A 20,749-nucleotide genomic window follows, 5' to 3' on the forward strand; every position below is an offset into this window, starting at 1 on the left:
CCCCAGCCTGCAGCCCCCTGTCCCGCAGCCCCCCGTCCCACAGCCCCCCTACCCTGCAATCCCCTGGCCTGCAGCCCCCCCTGGCCCTGCAGCCCCCTAACCTGCAACACCCTACACTGCAGCCCCCCATCCCACAGCCCGCCATCCCACAGTCCCCCTGCCTGGCAGCCCCCTGCCCCGCAGCCCCCTACTCACACTCACCTGTGCAATTTCCCGGCAGGCAGCAGCGGCCAGCTGGAAGGGGACAAGGACGTGGGAGCCGAGGACGTAGAGCACCTCCATGGCGGTGAGGGTGGCGGCGAAGGTGTTGAGGACAGGCAGGACGTGGAGGGGGAGGCCGCAGAGGCGAGCCAGCACGGGCAGCAGCGGGGCACCGAACAGCCAGGGCTGCCGGCTCCGCATCAGCAGGGAGCAGAGGGCGCACAGGCAGAGCTGGCCTGCGGGGGGGACGGGGGCGCCTGGGCACGCGGCGGGAGATGAGACCCCTGTGCCCCCTCCCTGCCCGCACTGGGCACAGCCACCTCGCACCGGCCGGGAAGCTCAGCCCTGCCCCCCGGCAAACCCTGCTGCTGCCCTCACCCTGGCACAAGCGGCACCCCGAGACCACCCAGCCCCTTCCCCCGCAAGTCCCGGGGCAGCGGGGGCAGAGAAACCCCCTCAGCACTCGCCACCCCTCTGCTCGGTGCCCAGCGACGCGGGTGACCCAGCTGAGCCGTGCCACCGCCACCCAGCACGCTGTCCTGCAGGCAACGGCTCCGGCAGCTGGGTCGGCACTGGAGACCCCCACCCTGCCCAGTGCCACCCCCCGTCCCCTGGCAGGGTACATCTCGGGGGGGCTGGGACCCCCCCAGCTCACTTGCAAGGGTGGTGGCGAAGGAGCTGAGCGCCACGGGGTCACTGTACACGGCGCCCTGGAAGCCGTACTCCAGCTCCTGGCGGACGAAGTCCCTGCAGGGAGAGAGGCTCAGCCCTGGTGCCCCCCCCGTACCCCGGCCCGGCCCCCTCAGCACCCCGGGCTCACCTGGCCACCGTGTGCCCCACGCCGAGCAGCAGCCCGGTGAGGAGGTGGAGATAGAGCTTCACCAGGGACCGCACCGGCAGCACCAGCACCACGACACACAGCAGGTGGCCTGCGGAGGGGGGACAGGGGGTGAGATGGCCCCGCCAAGCCCCCCACCAGTTAAGGCAGCCCTCGTCAGTGACGCGGCTGTCACCGCGCTCAGCGCTGGGGCCACATGGGTGAGGTGGGGCACCGGGCCCACAGCTGTCCCCCCCCCACCGCCAAGGGACGCACGGTGCTGGGGACATGGGGGCCCCCCAACTCTGGGGACAGCATCACACTGGGTAGGGGTCAGCAGGGGACCCCCAGCGTGGGCGGCCCTCAGGGTGTCCCCTCATGTCCCCAGCATGGCCGTCCCTTGGGGTGTCCCCGGCATGTCCCAACCTGACAAGCCCTGGGGTGTCACTTTGTGCCTCCAGTCTGTCCATCACCTGTGTGTCCTTTCATGTCCCCAACCTGCCAATCCCTGGGGTGTCCCCACCATGTCCCCAACCTGCCCATCCCTCGGCGTGTCCCCACCATGTTCTCAACCTGTCTGTTGCTGGGGTGCCCTCACCATGTCCCCAACCACCCTTCCCTGGGGTGCCCCACTGTGTCCCCAAACTCCCATCCCTTGGGATGTCCCTAACCTATCCATCCCTTAGGGTGTCCCCACCCTGCCCACCTCTTAAGGTGTCCCCTGGAGTCCCCAGCCTGCCCATCCCTGAGGTGTCCTTTGTGTCCCCAACCTGCTCACCCGTCAGATGTCCCCTGGTGTCCCCACCCTGCCCATCTCTTAGGGTGTCTGCACCCAGCCCACCCTTGGGATATCCCCACCATGTAAATCTGTCCCCCTCCCCCATCCATCCATCCCTTAGGGTGTCCCCCGTGCCGCCCTGCTGCCCACCCCAGAGTGTCCCCTGTGTCGCCCCCTGCCCACTGCTGGGATGTCCCCACCATGTCCCACTCCTGTCCATCCCATAGGGCGTCCCCTGTGTCCCCTCCTGCCCACCCCTTAGGGTGTCCCCAACCTGTCCATCCCTTAGGGTGTCCCCTGTATACCCTCCCACCCATCCCGAGGTGTCCCCTGTGTCATCCCCTGCCCACTGTTGGGATGTCCCCAGCATGTTCCCATCCTGCCCGTCCCTTAGGGTGTCCCCGGCCTGTCCGTCCCCTGGGATGTCCCCACCATGTCCCCCTCCTGCCCATCCCTTGGGGTGTCCCCCAGCTGCCCACCCCGGGGTGTCCCCTGTGTCGCCCCCTGCCCACCGCTGGGATGTCCCCACCACGTCCCCCTCCTGCCCACCCTTGGGGTGTCCCCCCGCCGTGTCCCCCCGCAGCCCTCACCCAGGCAGTGCGCGGCGCGGAGCGCGGGGGCCCGGAGGAGCTGGGGGTCCCCGCGGCGGGGCCGCAGCAGCTCGCCTATGGCGGCCGCGTCCCAGCGGTACAGCAGGTCCAGCAGCGCCAGCCCCGGCACCCGCAGCGCCACGTTGGCCACCGCCTCCAGCCGCGCCATGGCCCGCGGGGCACGGGGGCACCGGGGGGACCCCCCCCGGCACTGCCTCCCCCGGCCCGGCAGGGGGCGCCCGCCCCGCGCCCAGCAGCGGCCTGCCCGCCCGGCCGCCTCCCGCCGGGGCGGGCCGCGGGCCCCGCTCCCGCTCCCGCTCCCGCTCCCGCCGCCGCTCCGGTCCCTCCGCCACTTTCGCTTTCTCCCGCCCCGCCCCTACGCCCAGCGTGTAGCGCAGAGGCTTTGCGCCAGAGAGCTGCGCTGACGCTGCCCCCGCCATCTTAGAAGACGGCGCGGCGCTCCTTCCTGCCCTGCGCCCTCCGCCATCTTGGGTAAGGGCGATGCGCCGGCGGCGGGGAGCTCGCCGTGGCTCTCCGCGGTGACGTCCCGCCCGCCGCCCCGCCCGGCCCCGCCTCAGCCATCTTGGGTGCGGGCAGGCCCTGAGGGCAGGCTCCGGCCGCCATTTTGATAGGGGAATGGGAGGGGCAGCGGGAGCTTGCGGGAGGCTGGGGTCCCCTGCCCCCAGGGGTCAGCTGGGACCCTGCAGGGTTGCCTCGGGCCCTCGGGGGTTGCCCGAGACCCCCAGGGATCAGCTGGGTTCCTCTGGGGTCACCCGGGATCCGCTGGGGCTCTCTGGGGTGAGATGCGCTCCTTTGGGGTCGGCTGAGGTAATCTGGCCTCAGGCGGGGTCCTCTGGGGTCGGGGGAGGTCACCCGAGGGGGCTGGGGCCCTTTGGGATCGGCTGGAGGTCAGCGGGAGCTGGGGGGACCCCTGGGAATATCTGGGGTCCTGGGGGTCAGCCGGGGCTGGGGGGACCCGACGGCATCAGCTGGGGTCAGCGGGTGCCCTTGGGGACGGGGTTGCTGCGGGGTCCCCGTGAGCCCCTGCCCCGCTCCCATCCCTCCAGGGGCACAGAGGGACGAACTGGAGTGCCGTGGCGAGTCCCGTCACTTGTCACACGGTGGGGGTCGTGGCCAGTCTGGCATGGTCCCCCGGGGACACCTTGGGGCCAGGACTGTCAAACCAGGGGGAACAGACCCTCCTCTGGCTTTGGGGTGCACTGGAGGGTTGGGGGCAGCACAGCCCCGCTGCCAGGGGCACCCTGGCCGTCCCCGGGGGAGTGCCCCCCAGGCCCAGGCCTGAGCAGTGGCATGTGGCTGGGGGGTGGGCAGGCGTTCTCGGCTGTCCCCATCCACAAGGGGGCCTGGAGACCCCAGACTGCTACAGGGAGACCCCTGAGACCCCGGGCTGCTTTTGCACATAGGTGCCCTGTGGCTGGGGGTGTGTGTGGTGGGGTGCTGTGGGTGCTTTGAAAGCTCAGGGCTGATCTTTAAAAATAAGAAAGAAGGTGGGAGCTGAAAGCACATGGAGGTCCCGGTGTGGAGCTGCTGTGGCCTAGGGACACCCCAGGCCTGTCCTGCAGTGGTCCTCTCCGGGTGCCCCCTCCCCAATGCTGCTGCGGGAGTCTGGTGTCCCAGGGAATTGCTCAGCTCCTCAAGTCAGATTGGGACAGGGGTGGTCAAAGCTCCAGCAGAGATGTGTCCCCCCAGGTGCGAGGGTGCATGGGCCCGGGGGTACGTCTGGCTTTGCCAGGGGGGAAATCCTGTGAACCCCGCAGGCTGCAGCCTGTCCCCCCCAGCTCTTTTATTGGCACGTTGCCCATGGATGAAGCTGATTTTCCTCCCGCTGTACCAGGGAGCAGAGCTGTGTGCCCCCCTTCTGGGGTTCAGCACAGGGTGATTTGAGGTGCAACACCCAGTTTGGCCCAGTCTGGCACTTCCCTGCCTTTTCTATAAATGATCCAGATACAAGAATAGAATATATATTAAGTAAGTTTGCTGGTGATCCTAAACTAAGAGGAGCTGTGGGCTCCCTCGAGGGTAAAGAGGCCTTATAGAGAGCTGGGCAATCACCAACTGTACAAAATTTATCATAGAATCACAGAAGGGTTTGGGTTGGAAGGGACCTTAAAGCCCATCTAGTCCCAACCCCCTGCCACGGGCAGGGACACCTGCCACCAGCCCAGGTTGCTCCAAGCCCCGTCCAGCCTGGCCTGGGACACTGCCAGGGGTGGGGCATCCACAGCTTCTATCAAGAGCAAGTGTTGGATCCTCCACCTGAGATGGGGTCATCCTGGTTATACATACAAACTGGTGTGCAAGAGGCTGGAGAGCAGCCCCGCGGAACGGGATCTGGGGGTTTGGGTTGGTGGCAAGTTGAGCACGAGTCAACAGTGTGCCCTGGAGCCAAAGGGCCAGCCGTGTCCTGGGGTGCACCAAGCACAGCATAGTGAGCCCAGTGAGGGAGGTGACTGCTCCGCACTACTCTGCACTGGTGTGGCCTCACCTTGAGCCCTGTGTGCAGTGTTGGGCACCCCAATAGAAGAAGGACATCAAACTATTAGAACTGAACAGGCTTCTCAGGGAAATGGTCACAACATTCAAGAAGCATCTGGATGATGCTCTTAGTCAGATGGGTTAGTTTTAGGTAGTCAAAGAATTGTAGAAAATCTCAGGTTGGAAGGGACCCATCAGGATCATTGAGTTCAACTCCCCGCTCCTTACCCTGCTCCTCGCAGTGAGGTGGACTCAGTGGTCTTGATGGGTTAACTATGATTCACCACTTGTGCAACCTGCAGACGAGCCAGCTTCCTTCCTCCTCCCTGGCTGTTTCTTGGAATTGCAGAATCACAGCATGGTCGGGGTTGGAAGGGACCTCTGGAGACCATCTAGCCCAACCTCCTGCTGAAGCATGTTCTCCTAGAGCCGGCTGCACAGAGTTGTGTCTCCAGAGAAGGAGACTCAACCTCTCTGGACAGCCTCTTCCAGCCTTCTGTCACTTGCACCCTCAGCCACTTCTCCAGCATCATCCAGTCTTTTGGTGACAGGCATCGGGGAACGTCAGCCCCAGCTCAGCCCTTTTCACAACACTGCAGACCAAACCCTGACCACATCCTCTCATCTCTCAAGGTCCCGCTGGCTCCGAGTGGGCGAGCGCCTCTGTCCAATGCCATGCACGGATTTGGTGGTGCTGTATCCCTGAAAAACTTCATAAAAATGTAGGTAGGAAACAAAAGACTGAAGGCATTGTAGTCCATGTCCACAGGATGTAGGAATGACGCAGTTGTGTTGATTGATAGAAAAGCAAAGTGCAGCCCAATAAATTAGTTATTATTATGCCAATATGTAGGACCATAGAATATCTTGAGTTGGAAGGAACGCATCAGGATCATCGATTCCAACTCCCCGCTCCTTGCAGAACTGCCTAAAACTAAACTACATGACTAAGAGCATCATCCTCGAACTTGATGGGCTTGGTGCCGTGACCACTTCCCTGCGGAGCCTGTTCCAGTGACCAACCGCGCTCTCAGTGCAGAATCTTTTCCTAATGTCAAAGCTAAGACTGGAAGCCCAACCAGAGCTGCAGCACCGGGTTGAGCAGAGAAGGATGCTGACAGTGTCTACAAAATGCTGAGGAATACCGGAGAGGCTGCAGGTCTCTTCCAGGGCACAAAATACAGTTGCAGTACCAGGAGAATTCAGTCAGTCCCCCAGAGACTTGCAAATGCAAAACCAGGTTCAATGAAGAAATGATGCTCAAGGTCTCACACAGGACCTTTCCCTGCACAGTGTCCTCAGCCACGCCGGGAGATGAGGCTGTCCATGAGTCCTGCTCTGCCAGTCCCAGACAATGAGCCTTGGCACAAGCAGGAGGAAACCTGGCTGGGGGGTCCAGGCTCTGCAGAGCCCCTCGACCATGCTCAGCCCTGCTGCTTCTCTCCCCTTGGGCTGGCCACATAGATACGACTGGAGATAACCACTAAAATACAGCTCTGCTGCAGAGCCCACCATGCAGCCAAACCCAAAAGTCTTCCAAATGCAAAAGCCACACACAAAAAGTCCATTACACGGACGCCTAAAGAAAAGGGTTTTCAATGGGAAAAATATGTGTTAAAAGGAAGTTAAATGGAGCAGTGAAACGGGGAGGGCTTGCAGGTGAGGCGGAGAACTCGGAGCAGTGTGTGTGTGGCTGCAGGGACCCTCGCTGCCCCAGTGCACCTGGGGCTGCCTCCAGTTCGGTGCTGGCAGCCAGCTCCAGTAACTCAGCTGGAGCTCAGAGGGGGACAGGGATGGCACTGTCACTGCAGCTGGTGGTGGCTGAGCCAGGGGGCCCATGCCCTGGGGCGGGGAGTGGGGAAGGGGAAGAGCAGGGGAGGAGGACAATGAAGGTCTGGCCACCATGGGGCCACCAGCGCAGCCCCAGGGCCTGCCCTGTGCCCGAGGGGTGCAGGGTGGGCTGTGGGGAAATGTGCCCCCAGGGTTTTTGGCAATTCCTCCATCTGCCAGGAAACTGCTGTTTCTGCACATTTGAAGCTATTTCCAGTATCTGCATCAACCACAATGGTGGTTTGAGCCAACACGGGGAAAAAAACAAACCCAAAAGCCAGAAGTCCTGAAATACCACATCGGTGCTTCCAGAGCAGAGCACAGGCAGCCTGGGGGAGGGTACAGTGCCGGTGCTGGTGAGCTCTGTGCCACCGCTGATGGTGCTGGTGTCTTGCCACTGCACCTGGGGCTGGTGTGGGGTGACCCCAAGCAAACCATGTGGCAGCAGGCACAGACCCCCACTTTGAGGTTCAGCGCCAGTGGGGACCTCCAGCCCACACGGTGCCCGTTGCAGCCCCCAGCACAGTATGGGCACATGCAGCTTCCCCCGGAGCCAGATGGCAGCCCCCACGCCTGACCCGGCACAGATCCTGCTGGGATAGATCCATCCTCATGCCCTCGGCACGGCTTCCCAGCTGGGCAGAGCACTGCCCTGCTCAGCACCTGTGTAATGGTGCTGGTGGTGGTGATGACAACAGCCACCCTTGTCCTCGCTGCTAACAGTGCACTGCCAGCCCTGGGTGAAGCCCGCCTGCCCTCCCGGCAGATAAGGAGGGCGAGGGCTGGGAGCCCTGTGCCGTGCCAGGCACGCCAGGCTGGGTGCATCCCCCGCCTCCGCCGCCACTCACCGGGGCTGGGGAGCTGGCTCCCTGCTGGGGTTCGGGGGTGCCCCACCATTTCTGTGTCTGAGGCTGCAAAACAAATTGCGTTTGAGATGCGCTTTGGGACAAAACCTCAGAGGCAGGGTCAGGGCCAGGGCCAGGGCCAGGGCCAGGGCCAGGCCATGGGTGGGGGTCAGGGAGGCCCCAGTGCAGGGCTGGGACGTGGCCGTGTGCCCTGCGTGTGTCCACTTGGGGCTGGGGGACACATGTGACGCCCTGGCTGGTGGCAGGAACTGGCGCCCACAAGCTGCTGTGGTGCCCAGCTGCTGGGTTCCCTTTCCTGGCGCCTTGGGCTGCCCTTGCCGGCTTGTGCCAAGGAAGGAGGCGGCTTGTGCAAGGAAGCAGCTCCCTGTTCCGGGGATGGCTGCAGCGGGGCCAGACCTGTATGAGACCCTGCAGATCCGCTACCCACCCAGCCCTGCTCGAGGCAAGCCCAGTCCCACCGGGATGCTCCGGGCAGGAGCAGGCAGCTGGCTGAGCTGCCTCGGTTCCTCCGCAGCAGTGCTGGGGTCCCCCGGCGTGGCTCAGCCCCGGCTCGGGGCATCTCCTGCTTTTCTCCTGCAGCACCGGCGCCTGGGTCCCCTCCAGCTGCATCCCGCTGGATGCTGGGCACCATCCTGGCCGTGGGCATGGCGGTGGTCCTGGTGCTGGGGGCTGCCCTGGCAGCCCTCATTTCCCTAAGTGCTGCCAGGGAGGTCCCGGGGAGCCTGGCTGGGGCCGGGAGCCGGCAGGAGCCTGCGGGCAGCCCGGGCACGGTGCTGCGTGCTGACCCGCTGCCCTGCCCTTCCCAGATGTGCAGGGCCAGGCAGAACTGCGGGAAGCATAGGCACAGCTGGCGGCAGCCAGGGCCCCTCTGCTGCCTGACCCCAGTGGTGAGTGGGACCCTGGGGCTGCCCCCAGTACCCCAAACCCTGCCCCTGCCCCTGTCCCCTGCTCACCCCCATCCCCAGCCTCTGCCTGCAGCCCCTGTCCTCTCCTGTTCCCAGCCCCTACCTGCAGCCCCTGTCCCTTATCCCCTGCCCTCATCCTCATCCCCTGTCCCCATCCTCATCCCTTGCCTGCAGTCCCCATCCCCTGTCCCCAGCCCCTGCCTGCAGCCCCAGTCCCCAGCCCCTGTCCCTAGCCCCTGCCCGGGGTGTCAGGCAGCCCACAGACGGCTCCTCTCCCTGACCCCATGGCAGGTCTTGAAAGCCCCAGCGAGAGCCCGGCAGCAGTGCAAAGGCAGCAGGAGCAGCTCGGTAATGTCACTGGGGGGGATGGGGGGGTGACACCCATCCCTGGGCCACCCCAACCCGGGTGGCTGACTCCATGGCTGCTACCTGCTTGCCAGGACGGTGGCTGCAGGGGCTGTCCCTGGGCTGGAAGTACCACCGGGGCAAGATCTACTTCTCGGTGGAGCGGAAGCCCTGGGAGGAGGCGGAGGTCCCCTCCTGCCCATGTAACCCCTGCCCGTGTCCCCTCCTACCCATGTAACCCCTGCCCATCTCCCCTCCTGCTCGCGCCCCTCTCCTGCCCATGTACCTTCTTGCCCGTGTCCCCCCTGCCCACACACCCCCTGCTTGTGCCACTCCTGTCCGCGCTCACGCCATGTCCCGCAGGACTACCTGGCACGGGAGGCAAGGGGAGGATCCTACTGGATTGGACTGGTGGCCACAGGCCCCAGAGGCTCTTGGCACTGGGTGGACAGGGCTGCCTACTCCCAGGCCCAGAGGTGAGCGGGGCTTGTGGCAGGGGAGTATGGCACCCCCAGCGCCCCACACTGCCCTGCCCTGCCTCGGCAGTTTCTGGGCACCGGGGCAGCCAGACAGGACGGACTATGGGCCATGGGGCCAGGAGAGCTGCGCCCAGATCCACCCCGTGGGCAACGGCCTCTGGAATGACCATAACTGCAACTTCACCTTCCCCTGGATCTGCAAGAGGGGACCTGAGTGTGACCTGACGCCGGCCACACTGCCAGCCCCACACCCCACGCCCCCGTGCCAGATGAGCCCCCCAGGGACCCCCTCTCCCCCCTGGGGCAGGGCAGCTCCCAGGCAAGCCCCCATGCCATGCCGCCACTGCCACCAGTGCTCCGGACCCTGGCACCATCCTGTGGCACTGAGAGCCCTTTGCTCAGCTCTGATGCTGCAGCCTGGTATCACCGGTGCCTGGTACCACTCCCCAGGTGCTTCAGCTTTACCGGTGTGGTTACGGACGGAAGGAGTTTGGGGTCCTCTCCCCCTGGCAGCCCCTCCGCAGGGCCAGGCAGCACCCATCCCATCCCTGGCACCCCAGCAGTGGCAGGAGAGCTGGGCACACCGGCTCCTGGCTCCCCAGCTCTGCCAGCACCCAGAAACTGCCAGGGCAGGACCCTGCTGTGCCCTGCACACAGGTGCTGGCTCCTGCCACCTCCCAAGGTGTCACACATGTCCCCTGGCCCCCAGCAGCATTGTCTGGTGACAACCAACTCCCTGATGCCACGTCCTGCCTTGCCGCTTGTTCATTTAACCCCCACCCCGGTGACCCTGATGCACCAGGGGCGGTTGTACCCTGCCAGCTGCCCTGTCCCCCCACAAGGTCCCTCCTGTTGCCTCATCTCTGCCATTCCGACCCACAGCAGAGAGGACCCACACTCTGCCCCCCACCCCCCAGAGCACTCAGCTGGAGAAACCCCATTCCGGGGTCCCTGGTGCGGACGGGACAGAGGAACCCAGCGCCCATCCGTCTTGCAGGCTGGCAGGCGAGGGTTTTGGAGAAACCGGGGAGAACCATCTTTTTTTTTTTTTTGACATCCACTTGCAGCCCCGTGGAGCCGCTGTCCTGCGCACACGAAGCCATCTCAGCTCCAGAGAGATTTTTATGGGGATAGCTATTCGCACTCCCCACCCCTCCCACAATGGCAGCAGGATAAATGGGTTTAAAACCTGCTCTTTGCTGGCTCGTTGCTCTTTATTCCCCAGCTGCTTTTCCCACGTCCATCCCACTGGGGCTTGGTGACCATCTCAGATCCGTCCCTTGTCTCTCCTCCCCGAAATACTGGGGGGTGCTGGGGTGGGGATGTCGACTGTAGCTCAACGGGGTGTTTTGATGCCCATCTCCCGGTCCATCGCTTGGAGGAAACGTTCATTGAGGAAAAGCATCTGTCCGTGGGGCAGGAGGTGATCCAGGAGGATGTCAGTGGTCTCTGGTCGGAGCAGGACATCAGCACCGGGGCCACGCAGGCGCAAGGACGTGAGCAGGCGGGGGGCCAGGCGGTGCAGGGTGATTTCGGCCAACGATAAATTCTCTTGGGGGTCACAAACCAAGGCGAAGGCCAGGGCTAACACCGACAGCCAGGCTACTGTCACCCTTTCAGGGAAGGGGTCTCCGGGGGGCAGCTGGAATAGCCCCCCCGGCGCATCTTGTAGCGATATTGGCTCGTCGGGGAGCTGGGGGGAGGATGGGCATCCCGAGGATGACTGAAGCAGCTGGCACTGGGAGGCCACTTGCCTGGGAGAGAGGGGGGGGCACTGGTGTTAAGACCCCGCCAACCAGTGACAGGGTGACTCCCTCTTAACTGGGGGGACAGGGCTTGGCAGGACTCCTGGGGCTGTGGGACCATGGCCCCAGGGGTACCACTGAGCCCTGTCCCCCCAGAAGTGGGCTCTGGGGGGTCCCACTGAGCCCAAAGACACCCAGAAAGGGGGGGTGTCATACCCCTGGGGGTCCTGCAAAGCCCAAAAGCACCCTTCCTCAAAAGAAGGGGTATCATGGCCATACGGGTCCACAGGGAGAGAGACAGAGTGACTCGGACCTGGGGGTCCCACTGAGCTTGGGACTGCTAAAGCTGGGGTATCATGGCCCTGGGGTCTGGGATGGGGGGGGCTCATGGTCCCGGGGATCCCACCCAGCCCAGCACCCCCAGGACAGAGATCCCATGGTGGGGAGGGGTCCCAGCCCTGGGGGTCTCACTGAGCCCAGTACCCCCAGGACAGGGGTTCCAGTCCCAGAGGTCCCACCGCGCCCAGCACCTCCAGGACAGAGATCCAGCGGCGGGGGGGTCGCTATGGCGAGGAGGTCCCAGCCCCGAGGGTCCAACCCAGCTCAGGAAGGGGTTCCCATAGTGGGGGTGGGGGGGGGGGGGTCCCATGGCGGGGGGGTCCCCAGTACCTGGCCACAGCCAGCAGCTGCTCTTTGCGGCGAAGGCGCTCCCGTGGCGGCCCCGCGGGGGTCCCGGAGGGGGTCTCGAAGACTCGCGCGTACAGCACGCGGCAGGGGGCGGGGCCCGGGGAGGAGGCGCCCCCCGGCCCGCCCAGCGCCAGCAGCACGAACGCCCGCACCATGGCAAGGCGCCGCGACCCCAGCCCGCCGCCCGCCACGGGGGCGGAGTCACCCCGACCTCCACCGCTTGCCATTGGTCGGCGAGTGTTCCAGGGGCCTGCTCCGATTGGCGCAGCGCGCCGGAATGGTGGATGCGGAAGACAGCAGAGGCGGCGATTGGCGGGGACCGGGAAGGGGCGGGAAGATTGGAGACCACCCGCTGCACGTGACAGCGCCGGGTCGTGATTCGTCGAGGCTGCGCGGCCGGAAAGCTGATTGGCGGATAGGGGCTGGCGGGCGGGACAGGGGGAGAAGGAAGCGCGGCCTGAGGGGTGACAGGGCCAGGGAAGCAGGACAGGGCCCCCCGGAGGGGGACAGCTCCTGGGGGAGCACAGGATCGCCTGGAAGAGCGGCAGGACCAAGACAGGATCCCCCTGGACGTGTGTGGCAGCCAGGGTAGGGGTGCCCCCACCCCAGGCAGCACCACCCAGTTGTGCGATCCCCCGGGTCACCCCCCCAGCCCCATCCCCCCTCCCGCCCCATGCACGGCCCTGGGGGTAGAGCTGCGCCCCCAGGCTGCCCCACGCCAGCCCCAGCGCAGGGAGCTGCTGGCATCACGCGGGGGCGGGGCCATGCAAGAGTAGGGGTCCCCATCAGGGCCCAGGCCACCTCACCTTACGGGGACACCGTTAAACACATCATTTGTCCCTGCCCCAGCTGCCAGCCCTGCAGGGAAGCCCCCAGCCCAGCTCTCCACCTGCAAACGCCTCCCTCCCCCAGGGCCCCGGGCAGGGGTGCATGGCAGGCAGGTGTGGGCCCCCCACACACACATGCCCCTTCACTTTGTGGCAGTCACAGAGCTGAGGACACAGGTTACTTCTGGCTCCCGAAGGATTTATTAGCCAGGAGTGTGAAAAAACACTCAACACAACACTTTAACAAGACAAACAGGTACAGCACGATGGTGGCAGCCCCCAGCCAAGGAAACATCTCCCTCCCCCCCAGCTCACCCTGCTTTGGCAGGCAAGTGCTTCACCCTATGGGACCCTGCCCAGCTCCAGAGTGGGGGGACAACCCTCCATCCCCCAAAGTTCACCACAGCTGGCTTAAAAAAACCAAACTACTTTAAGTAAGGGGGGGGAGGGGAAGGGAAACAAATCCCAACCACCACCAAATAAACCCCCCAACTAAACCCAGGCTGATGCAGTCTGTGACTATTACAGCAAGGGGTGCACCTCCTGCAGCACCTGCTTGCCTCTACCCCAAGCAGACAAGGGCACCCACCAGCTGCAAATGAGGTTTAAGTGCTTTTCTGGAACAGTTCTGGTTAAGCCCTTGAGGGTGGGGTGGGGGTGGGAAATCCTTCCCAGCTCCATACCCCCTTCCCCAGGGATCAGGGAGGGATGTGCTGCAGCCCCGTGGCTTTCCCAGAGCTGGCACAGGCTCCCCACAGCTCAGGGTGCAAGAGGAAGGGCTGGGGGGCTGCCCCACAGCACCCCAGCCTACTGCCAGGGAGGCAAGAGCTGGGGAGGCAGCTTGCACCCACCACAGCTCTGCACACCCTCCCCAGAGCAAGCTTGAACCTGGCAGTGGCTTACAGCCTGGATGGAGCAGCCCCAGGCACCCCCACTACAGCCCCCACTTAAGGTAAAACCTAACCCCGTTTTTTACCCTCTTTAGGGTAAAAAAAATAATAAAATGTAAACCACAACCATACCCCACCCCACCCTGCCACTACTGAGGCACCCTGTGGAGGAGGGCTGGGGGTGGCCAGGTTTTGAGCTAGGGGACGTTGCCCAATGGCAGCCCCTGGGGAAGGTGTGGGGCTGTAGGTGCCCCCCAGGGCAGGTGGGGGACTGGGGGAGGTCCATCAGAAGTTCTTGAGTCGACTGTAGAGCTCCCGCTTGCTGCGCTCGCCTGCCCAGGTGCGGCTCTTCAGGCGAAACTTGCACAGATCCTCCTTGAAGTCCTTGTGGTGCATGGGGCGGTAGTCCTGCGGCTCGCAGTGTGTCTGGGCACCCACGGCCCCATCAGCACCCACCATGCAGCCCCCCAAACCCCCCCCACACACACACCCCTCCGGAGGGTCCCATCATTAGGGAGGATGCTGAGCCAGACCCCTCCTTCCCTCCCAGGGCAGGGTTTGGGGAAGGGGATGTTTTCCCACCCCCCAGCCCTTGCCCATCTGCCAGGGACCCCCTTCCCAGACTTAGGGGGCAAAGGTGGAGGGGCTCACCTGGTACTGGGGGAAGAACTCCCGGTACCCTCCCTTCAAGACATAGAGCTCAGGGTAGTGGAGGTGGGGGTACTCATTACAGGCTCGGTCCTTCTCCCTGACAAACCGGCACCTGCAGGAGGGGAAGGTGCTGTAAGGACTATCACCAAGCCAGGATCTGGCCATGCTGGGGGGTCTAGCAGATCCCAGCGTCCCCCCCAAACTGCCCCCACTCACATCCTGGGCCCCCTCTCAGAGGAGAATTCGCAGTGGAAGATGACGATCACCCTCTTGCTGGCATCGAAGGGCACAATGGGCTTCTTCAGCAGGAACTCCTCCACATCCTGCTCCATCGGCAGGTTGATGGCTCCCTGGGGAGGGAGACTAGGCACCTTCATCCCTCCCTCCCTCTAGTTTCATCCAGGGGGGGCCTCACAGTATGCTTCCCCCAGCCACCAGCATCACCCCATCTACTGACCCACCATCACCCTTCCTCCTCCCAGTGGGGGCCCAGCACCTTTGAGGAGGGTGCTCAACCCCTCCAAAGGGGCTGAGCCCTCCCCCCAGAGAGGGTGCTCAACCCCCTGGGAGGGGGCTCAGTCCCTCCTGCAGTTTGATGGGTTTGAGGGTCCCCCAGCCCAGCCCCAAGGGATGCAGCAGCAGTTCTGACCTTGATGTGGCCTCCTTCGTACTCATAGGGGTACCTGCAGTCCACGATCACGCAGCTCTCAATGAGGCTGCTGAACTGCCCCGTCAGCACCGCCACCATCTGTGGGGGCAGCCCGTCAGCAAGTTGGGGGGCCACGGGGGGGCAGGCAGGCAGCCCCACAGCTGGGGCTGTGCTCCCTTACCATTTCAGGGGAAATGTACTTCAGGTCCTGGTGCTTCCCCTCCACCGTCTGGAGGAGATAAGCCTGGAAGAGAAAGGGGGTGTGCTGGGTCAGGATCCATTGCCAGGGAGTACACCCAGGGCTGTCACTCACACCCCCAGCTCAGAAGACCCCTGCCCGCCTTGCAGGGGGGTGTGTGTGTGTGCGCGCAGTCTGCCCAGGAAAGATGCAGCAGCTGCACAGTGCTGGCACTGGAGGAGCAGCAGTCGGGCTCTTGGGATGCACTATGGGGGCTGCAGGCTGGGAAGTCACAGCCCCAAGCCCCCTCGCCCCCAGCTCAGTCTGGGCCCTTGCAGCGGCGCAGCAGACAGTCCTGTTTCAGGGGAAGGGGGGCAGCATCCCCACAGCCTTACCTTGGAGAAGTCCCCAATGAGCTCCTGGTGGTCGTTGGCCAGCAGGTTCTCTATCTCCTCCTGGCAGAAGGACTTGGAACGCAGCAGCCGTGCCTTCTGCAGAGACACAAACCAGAGGCACCCGCTGTCGGTGAGGGCTCCAGCAGAGCCACGGCATGGGGCAGTCCCTCCACAGACAGGCTGAACCACAGTGAGGACACCTCAGTCCAAGGTTTCCTCATCACCCACCGGCTCCGCCGCCTCCTCGCCAGGGGTACCGGCCACGCTCCTCCGCCGCTTGGCCTTCACAGGGGTGTCCCTGTCCTGGGGCCGGTCTATCCGCTTCAGGATGGGCCTGATGACGCTGCTGGGCATCGAGGGCGAGCGGAAGAGCTGCCGGCACTTGCTGCGCTTTGTGCGACACTGTGTGGGAAGAGAGCCTGTGTTGCTGCCTGGGGGTCTGCATCCCTGCCCCCCAGCTCCCCTCAGCACCATGAGGGCAGCACACGGGGACAAGGGTCCCACACCACCCAGGATGAGCCCACAGCCCCTGAGCTAGCGCTGCTCGCCAACCAGCCTCTTCACGAGGGACCCTCAGCCCCAGACCCCACCTTGGAGATGCTGGGGGGGAGCCTAGGGCTCCATCCACCCCACCCAGGGCTGCCACCTACCAGCTCTGTCTCCTCCTTCCTCACCAGTGGCGCGGTCAGCAGGTTCTCCATCCCCTGTGGCACATCAGCGTTGCTCTGCCAGGGCAGCAGCCAGGAGGGCCATGGGGGAGAGACAGAGGGCAGTGTGAAGGGGACGAGTACTCCCTGCAGGCACTTCCCACCCTCCTGGGCAGGGATGGACCCCATGGCCAGGGTCCACCCAACTCCACCGGTGGAGGAGCCTGCCCTACCTTCATCTCCTCATCATCCAGGATCTCCATGAAGCCATCATCTTCCTCCTCAGACATGGAGGAGGTCAAGGAGCACCGGCGCAGTATGATGGGGCTCTCTCCTTTGGGGACATTCTCCTTCTCTGGGGTGTCAAACTGGGGAGGACACAGTCCATGGCTCAGCAGTGGGGCCAGCCCCACTTGAATCCAGGCTGTGACACCCCAGCCCCTTGAGCACCCACATCCATAGGGTCACCAGGGCAAAACACAGATTGGAGCAGCAGGTTCCCAGCTCAGCAGCCCCAACCGCCCCAGTGCCCCCTGGAGCCCCCCATCCCCTCTCACCAGCAGGCTGGGTGCGGAGCCGGGTCTCTGGGCGAAGGAGTCCCTGCCCGCAGCCCCATCGCTGGCCCGAAGCTGGCTGCGCTGACCCGGCCTCTGCGGCTTCTTAAAGACAAACCCTTCCTACGGTGGGGGGCACAGCATTAGCATCCCTCTGCCTCTTTCCTGTCCCCTCCCTGGCCTTGCTGCCCCCCCCCCGGACCTTGTCCTCAGGCTCCCTCCGGCCCCCGTCCTCGCTGGCCCTGCGGCTGTTGAACTCCCGGGAGTGGGAGATGTTCCTCAGGACCGGGCTGGACCCCTGGAGCCGTGTCTGTGGGGCAGGCAGGGGGGTGAGAGGTGCTGTACAGCCCCTGCTCTCTCCAACACCAGCCCCCTCCTCCTCCCAGCTCAGCCAGGGGGGCTGCAGGAACCGTCACTCCCCCTGCTCAGCCCTGCAGAGCCCCAGGGACTCACCGGCAAGGAGCTGATCCTCTGGATAAAGAACTTGTTGCTGCAAGAAATGGAAAGAAAAGGATGAGAGAAGGTGCTCTGGACTGGCAGCATCCCCCCCCCCCCCCCCCCCCCCCCCCCCCGTCATGGGCTGGCACAGCCCCGTCTGTCCCCCAGGTCCCCACAGTGGCATGTTGACCTCCCCAGAAACAGCTTTCCAAAGGGCTCCGGGGATAAAACTCCTCCAGGCACCAAGAAACGCCGATGGCCTGATCCAGACCCTGGGAAGGGCATGGGGACAGCCTGGCTTTTGGGGCTGGGGGCATGGGGACAGCCAGGGCACAGGGACAGCCTGGCTTTGGGGGCTGGGGGCACAGGGACAGAGATCCTTCACGTACTCTTTGAGAGCTCTCCTGCACTCCAGCACTGCTTTCTCGAAGCTGTAGGTAGAGAGGGCAGAGAGGGGGATGGCACCCTGTGCCACAGCACCAGCAGCCCCAGCCCTTACAGTGCCCCCACCCCACACAGGGGCCAGTAGCACCCAGGGGGTGGTGGTGGGGGGACAAGCAGCCAAACCACCAGGGCTTTCAGCCACACAAAGAGTTAAAATCCCATCTGGACACCGCTGGGCTCGGGCTGGGGGACCCCAGTGCCGGGTTTTGGGGGGAGCAGCATGCCAGGGTGGTCCGGGCACTCCGCTGACCTCGCTCCACACCCAGACAAAGCCGGCGGCAGCAGCGGCCCGCTCTCCACCTGTATGTAAATACGCCCGCGGCGGGGATGCTGGGGGATGCTGGCGATGCTGTCGGTGCTGGCCGGCAGCCATATGGGACCGGCACTTTGCCGAGCACACCCAGCCCGCGGCGGCCCCGGCGTCACCATCTGCCCCCGGTTACTCATTCACCCGCACATCTGCCGACCACACTTCACCAACGGCCGGGGGGCAGCACATGGGGGGGGAGCGGGGGGGGCAGGCAGAACCCCTTGCCCCTGCACAGAGCAGCACTGCTTATGGCTCAGCCCTGCACACCTCCAGCCCACACAGCAGCACCCCAGCGGGGTGCTCAGCACTCTTGTCCCACTGCATGGCGAGGCAGCCGGCACAGCTTGGAGCAGGATCTGGCCCGGCCATGCCGAGGCAGCACTATGCGGGTTCCCGCTGCAGCTGTGCAGAGCAGCAGCACCGACAGCCCCGGGGCGGGGTGGTCCCCCACCCCCCCGAAGTAGATTTGGGGCGATGTGGGGGGGGGGGGCAGAGCCCCCCAGCAAGGCTGGGGCAGGATGGGAGCAGGCGCTGCAGCAGCCGCACAGGACAAGAGAGGGACACGGCATGGGGGGCACTCACGCTTCCTCCAGCGCCGTGGGGTCCTCCTCCCCGGGGGAGTCCAGCCCCACTCCTGCGGGAACAAGGGGCAGGGGTAGCACGGGGGGGTGATGCCCTGCCCCAGGGCCCCTCCGGCACCGCACCAGCGCCCACAGCGGGCCCCGTTGCAGGATGCAGCCTGGCAGAGGACACCTCCCCCCCCCCCCCCCATCCCAGCTGTGCTTCCCCAGTACTCCAGCCAGCACTGGGGAGGGGGCCACCCACTGTGTGCGCATGGGGGCCCTCAGCCAGCCCCCCCCCCGCCCCCCCCAGCGCGGCACCGGGAGTGGCACCGACCCTGGGAGCACCCATCCTGGCCAGGATGTCCCACACCACCCTGAACAGGGACCCCGCTGGGGTGGTCCATGGCTGAGCCCTGGGAGAGCGGGGCTGGGGGCTCTTTGCCCGTGGCCTCCCCAGGAAGGAGCCGCAGTCGGAAGCACCGGGGAGGAAGTCCCAGTTTGAAGCAGGCGCGGGCTCAGCGCCCGGCAGGACTGACTCACGGGGTGGGGCCTCGCACACGCACCCCAAGAAGCCCCCCACCTCAAACCCCCTCCCCATCTCCCCAGCCACTCGGCCAGGCCCCCTTCCCACATGCAGGGACCCCCTACCCACACACCCACCACGCCATTGCCAGGAGATCCCCCCCCTCCCCAAACCACAGCTCCCCCCACAAGGCCCAAAACTCAGCGCAGGGGGGTCGGGGGGGGCTGCAGCAGCACCCACCACTCACCCGCGTCCATGGCCTCGGAGGAGACGGAGTCCCGGGAGGGGTCCCAGGCTACCCCATGCTTCGGGGTGTCCCAGGGGCTGCGAGCAAGGCAGGGGGGTCAGCCCCCGGGGATCCCCGGAGTGCCCCGAGGAGGGGGGGTGTTCAGCCCGTGGGGAACCCCGGGGTGCCCCAAGGAGGGGGGGGTGGGACGCGTTCAGCCTATGGGGGAGCTCTGAGTGCCCCGGGGAGGGGTGTGTGTGCTCAGCCCATGGGGACCCCCGGGGTGCCCCGGGAGTCTGTGCTCAGCCCGCCAGAGGGGTGTCAGCCCGTGGGGACCCCCGGGAGGGTGCAGAAGTAGCTGCGGAAGTTAAGAGGCCCCCCAACACCATCTCCCCAGCTGCCCTCCCAGGCCCCGCTCACCTGCCCAGCCCCGCCAGATTGCCCATGTCCCGGGCCAGCGTGGTGACCGGGGACGTGACCGGGGACGGGGACGTGCCCGCCAGTCCCCGGCGCCCGGGGCCGCCCCGCGCCGCCATGCCCGGCAACCCAATTAGCGATCAATTAACGCGGAGGTTCGGCCGCCGGTTCCGACGGGGGTGGGGGGAAGGGGGTGGGGGGGCGCCGGTGCCCGGGAAAGGGGCACGACGGTTCCCCAGCCGCTGCCGCGGCCGGTAGGAGGGCGGGCACGCGCCCACGGCCGCCCCTATTTATATTCGAAAAATAACAGGGAGCGGCGCGGCGGCAGCCAATGGGCGGGCGGGGCGGGGCCTCGGCGCGGCGGGGGGGGCGGGCGGGGGGTAAATGAGGAGGGGGGGGTAGGGGGGGGCACATGGGGGGTTACATGGAGAGTGCATGGCTGGGGGAGAGACGGCTGGGGAGGACAAGACTGGGGGAACATGGAGGGCAAGTGGCTCGGGGGGGGCCATGGCTGGGGGGTCACATGGCTGGGGGTGACATGTAGGGGTACGTGGCTGGAGGGGACATGGTTGGGGGATCGCCTGGAGGGCACATGACTGGGGGGGCACACGGCTGGCACATGGCCGGGGGCTGCCCGGCGGGGCGCAGAGCTGGGTGGGTGGTGGGTGTGCAGGGGTAGGCACGGATGGGTGGCTGGGAGCAACGGTGTGGCCCTGGGGGGTCCCAGTGTTTGGGCACGGGCCCTTCCTGGCTCCCCCACCAGCCCTGTGCCAGTTGCCAGGCTGGGGCGGGGGGGGGGGGGGGCGCGGTGCTGGGGGAGTGCTGGGCTCAGCCCCAGTATGATCTGGGCTCAGACTGGGTTCTAGCCCCTTGCTGGGACGGGGGCCACACTGCCTACCCCTCTGCCCTGGGGTCCCGGCTGGTGCCCCCCCTGCTCCTCCTGCCTGTGCCAAAGCCACGTGCCACGGTGCTGCCCACTGCCCTGTCCGCCCAGCCCAGTGTGCCCCCTACCCCAGTGTCCCCCCAGACTGGTGTCCCCCACCCCGGCACAGACCTCTGCCTGTCTGTCTGCCTGGGGAGGGGTTCTCCAGCCCAGCTGGGGGGTTTCGGATGGAAAGCCCGGCGGGAATGCGTGGGGGGGCTGCGGCCTGGGTGGCCATCCTGGCCGGTCACCCATTGTCCCCAGCCCCATTCTTCCCTTTCAGAAGAGAAAAGAAAAGGGGGTGGGGGGGTAGCCAGGGTGGAAACCCCCTCCCCAGCTGAGGCAGGGGCAGGTGCGGGGGCGCCACCGTCTCCCA

At 65.5% G+C, this 20,749-nt stretch overlaps 4 protein-coding genes across 7 annotated transcripts; 1 reads left to right on the top strand and 3 right to left on the bottom strand.

The window, feature by feature from the left end:
- Positions 1-111: 111 nt before the first annotated feature.
- LOC121082679 (RING finger protein 145-like) lies at positions 112-2,687 on the bottom strand. The gene is made up of 4 exons (XM_040582346.1): positions 2,387-2,687; positions 1,022-1,130; positions 857-948; positions 112-437 (listed from the first exon to the last, which is right to left on the bottom strand). The coding sequence occupies exons 1-4, from the start codon at positions 2,553-2,555 to the stop codon at positions 112-114; spliced, it is 696 nt and encodes a 231-aa protein (XP_040438280.1). The 5' UTR covers positions 2,556-2,687.
- Positions 2,688-4,339: 1,652 nt separating this feature from the next.
- LOC121086401 lies at positions 4,340-10,569 on the top strand. Of its 3 annotated transcripts, XM_040590121.1 has the most exons (4): positions 4,340-8,465; positions 8,775-8,831; positions 8,924-9,304; positions 10,375-10,569. In XM_040590121.1, exons 1-4 carry the CDS (start codon positions 8,196-8,198, stop codon positions 10,567-10,569), a joined length of 903 nt encoding a protein of 300 aa, XP_040446055.1. In that variant the 5' UTR covers positions 4,340-8,195. The 3 variants fall into 3 exon arrangements, 2 of the variants coding, with proteins under 2 accessions (XP_040446055.1, XP_040446046.1); XR_005827354.1 differs by having other exon boundaries at positions 8,775-9,304; positions 10,227-10,500; XM_040590112.1 differs by lacking the exon at positions 10,375-10,569 and having other exon boundaries at positions 8,924-9,710.
- On the bottom strand, positions 10,503-11,981 carry AP5S1 (adaptor related protein complex 5 subunit sigma 1). Its single transcript, XM_040590139.1, has 2 exons — positions 11,722-11,981; positions 10,503-11,061 (listed from the first exon to the last, which is right to left on the bottom strand). The coding sequence occupies exons 1-2, from the start codon at positions 11,964-11,966 to the stop codon at positions 10,644-10,646; spliced, it is 663 nt and encodes a 220-aa protein (XP_040446073.1). The 5' UTR covers positions 11,967-11,981; the 3' UTR covers positions 10,503-10,643.
- Positions 11,982-12,748: 767 nt separating this feature from the next.
- Positions 12,749-19,637, bottom strand: CDC25B (cell division cycle 25B). Of its 2 annotated transcripts, none has more exons than XM_040590163.1 (16): positions 19,455-19,637; positions 19,056-19,132; positions 18,305-18,356; positions 17,358-17,399; positions 16,984-17,020; positions 16,733-16,840; positions 16,534-16,653; positions 16,210-16,344; positions 16,004-16,054; positions 15,558-15,731; positions 15,330-15,425; positions 14,938-15,000; positions 14,757-14,855; positions 14,324-14,457; positions 14,108-14,219; positions 12,749-13,882 (listed from the first exon to the last, which is right to left on the bottom strand). In XM_040590163.1, the coding sequence occupies exons 1-16, from the start codon at positions 19,568-19,570 to the stop codon at positions 13,742-13,744; spliced, it is 1,557 nt and encodes a 518-aa protein (XP_040446097.1). In that variant the 5' UTR covers positions 19,571-19,637; the 3' UTR covers positions 12,749-13,741. The 2 variants fall into 2 exon arrangements, with proteins under 2 accessions (XP_040446097.1, XP_040446087.1); XM_040590153.1 differs by having other exon boundaries at positions 15,980-16,054.
- Between the last annotated feature and the right edge of the window lie 1,112 nt (positions 19,638-20,749).

Source organism: Falco naumanni, chromosome 1 (assembly GCF_017639655.2).
Source record: "Falco naumanni isolate bFalNau1 chromosome 1, bFalNau1.pat, whole genome shotgun sequence".
NCBI lineage: Eukaryota > Metazoa > Chordata > Aves > Falconiformes > Falconidae > Falco > Falco naumanni.

Excerpts from the sequence above, each read along its gene's own strand:
- LOC121082679 (XM_040582346.1), bottom strand. The coding sequence starts at position 2,555 with ATGGCGCGGCTGGAGGCGGTGGCCAACGTGGCGCTGCGGGTGCCGGGG. Across the intron at positions 949-1,021 it reads GTGGGGCACACGGTGGCCAG|GGACTTCGTCCGCCAGGAGC; the intron begins GTGAGCCCGGGG and ends CTCTCCCTGCAG. Across the intron at positions 438-856 it reads CTTCGCCACCACCCTTGCAA|GCCAGCTCTGCCTGTGCGCC; the intron begins GTGAGCTGGGGG and ends TCCCCCCCGCAG.
- CDC25B (XM_040590153.1), bottom strand. The coding sequence starts at position 19,570 with ATGGCGGCGCGGGGCGGCCCCGGGCGCCGGGGACTGGCGGGCACGTCC. Across the intron at positions 17,400-18,304 it reads CCCACGGCGCTGGAGGAAGC|CTTCGAGAAAGCAGTGCTGG; the intron begins GTGAGTGCCCCC and ends CTCTACCTACAG. Across the intron at positions 16,055-16,209 it reads TGGATGATGAGGAGATGAAG|AGCAACGCTGATGTGCCACA; the intron begins GTAGGGCAGGCT and ends CTGCCCTGGCAG.
- LOC121086401 (XM_040590112.1), top strand. The coding sequence starts at position 8,196 with ATGCTGGGCACCATCCTGGCCGTGGGCATGGCGGTGGTCCTGGTGCTG. Across the intron at positions 8,466-8,774 it reads TCTGCTGCCTGACCCCAGTG|GTCTTGAAAGCCCCAGCGAG; the intron begins GTGAGTGGGACC and ends ACCCCATGGCAG. Across the intron at positions 8,832-8,923 it reads AAGGCAGCAGGAGCAGCTCG|GACGGTGGCTGCAGGGGCTG; the intron begins GTAATGTCACTG and ends CCTGCTTGCCAG.
- AP5S1 (XM_040590139.1), bottom strand. The coding sequence starts at position 11,966 with ATGGCAAGCGGTGGAGGTCGGGGTGACTCCGCCCCCGTGGCGGGCGGC. Across the intron at positions 11,062-11,721 it reads CAGCTGCTGGCTGTGGCCAG|GCAAGTGGCCTCCCAGTGCC; the intron begins GTACTGGGGACC and ends CCTCTCTCCCAG.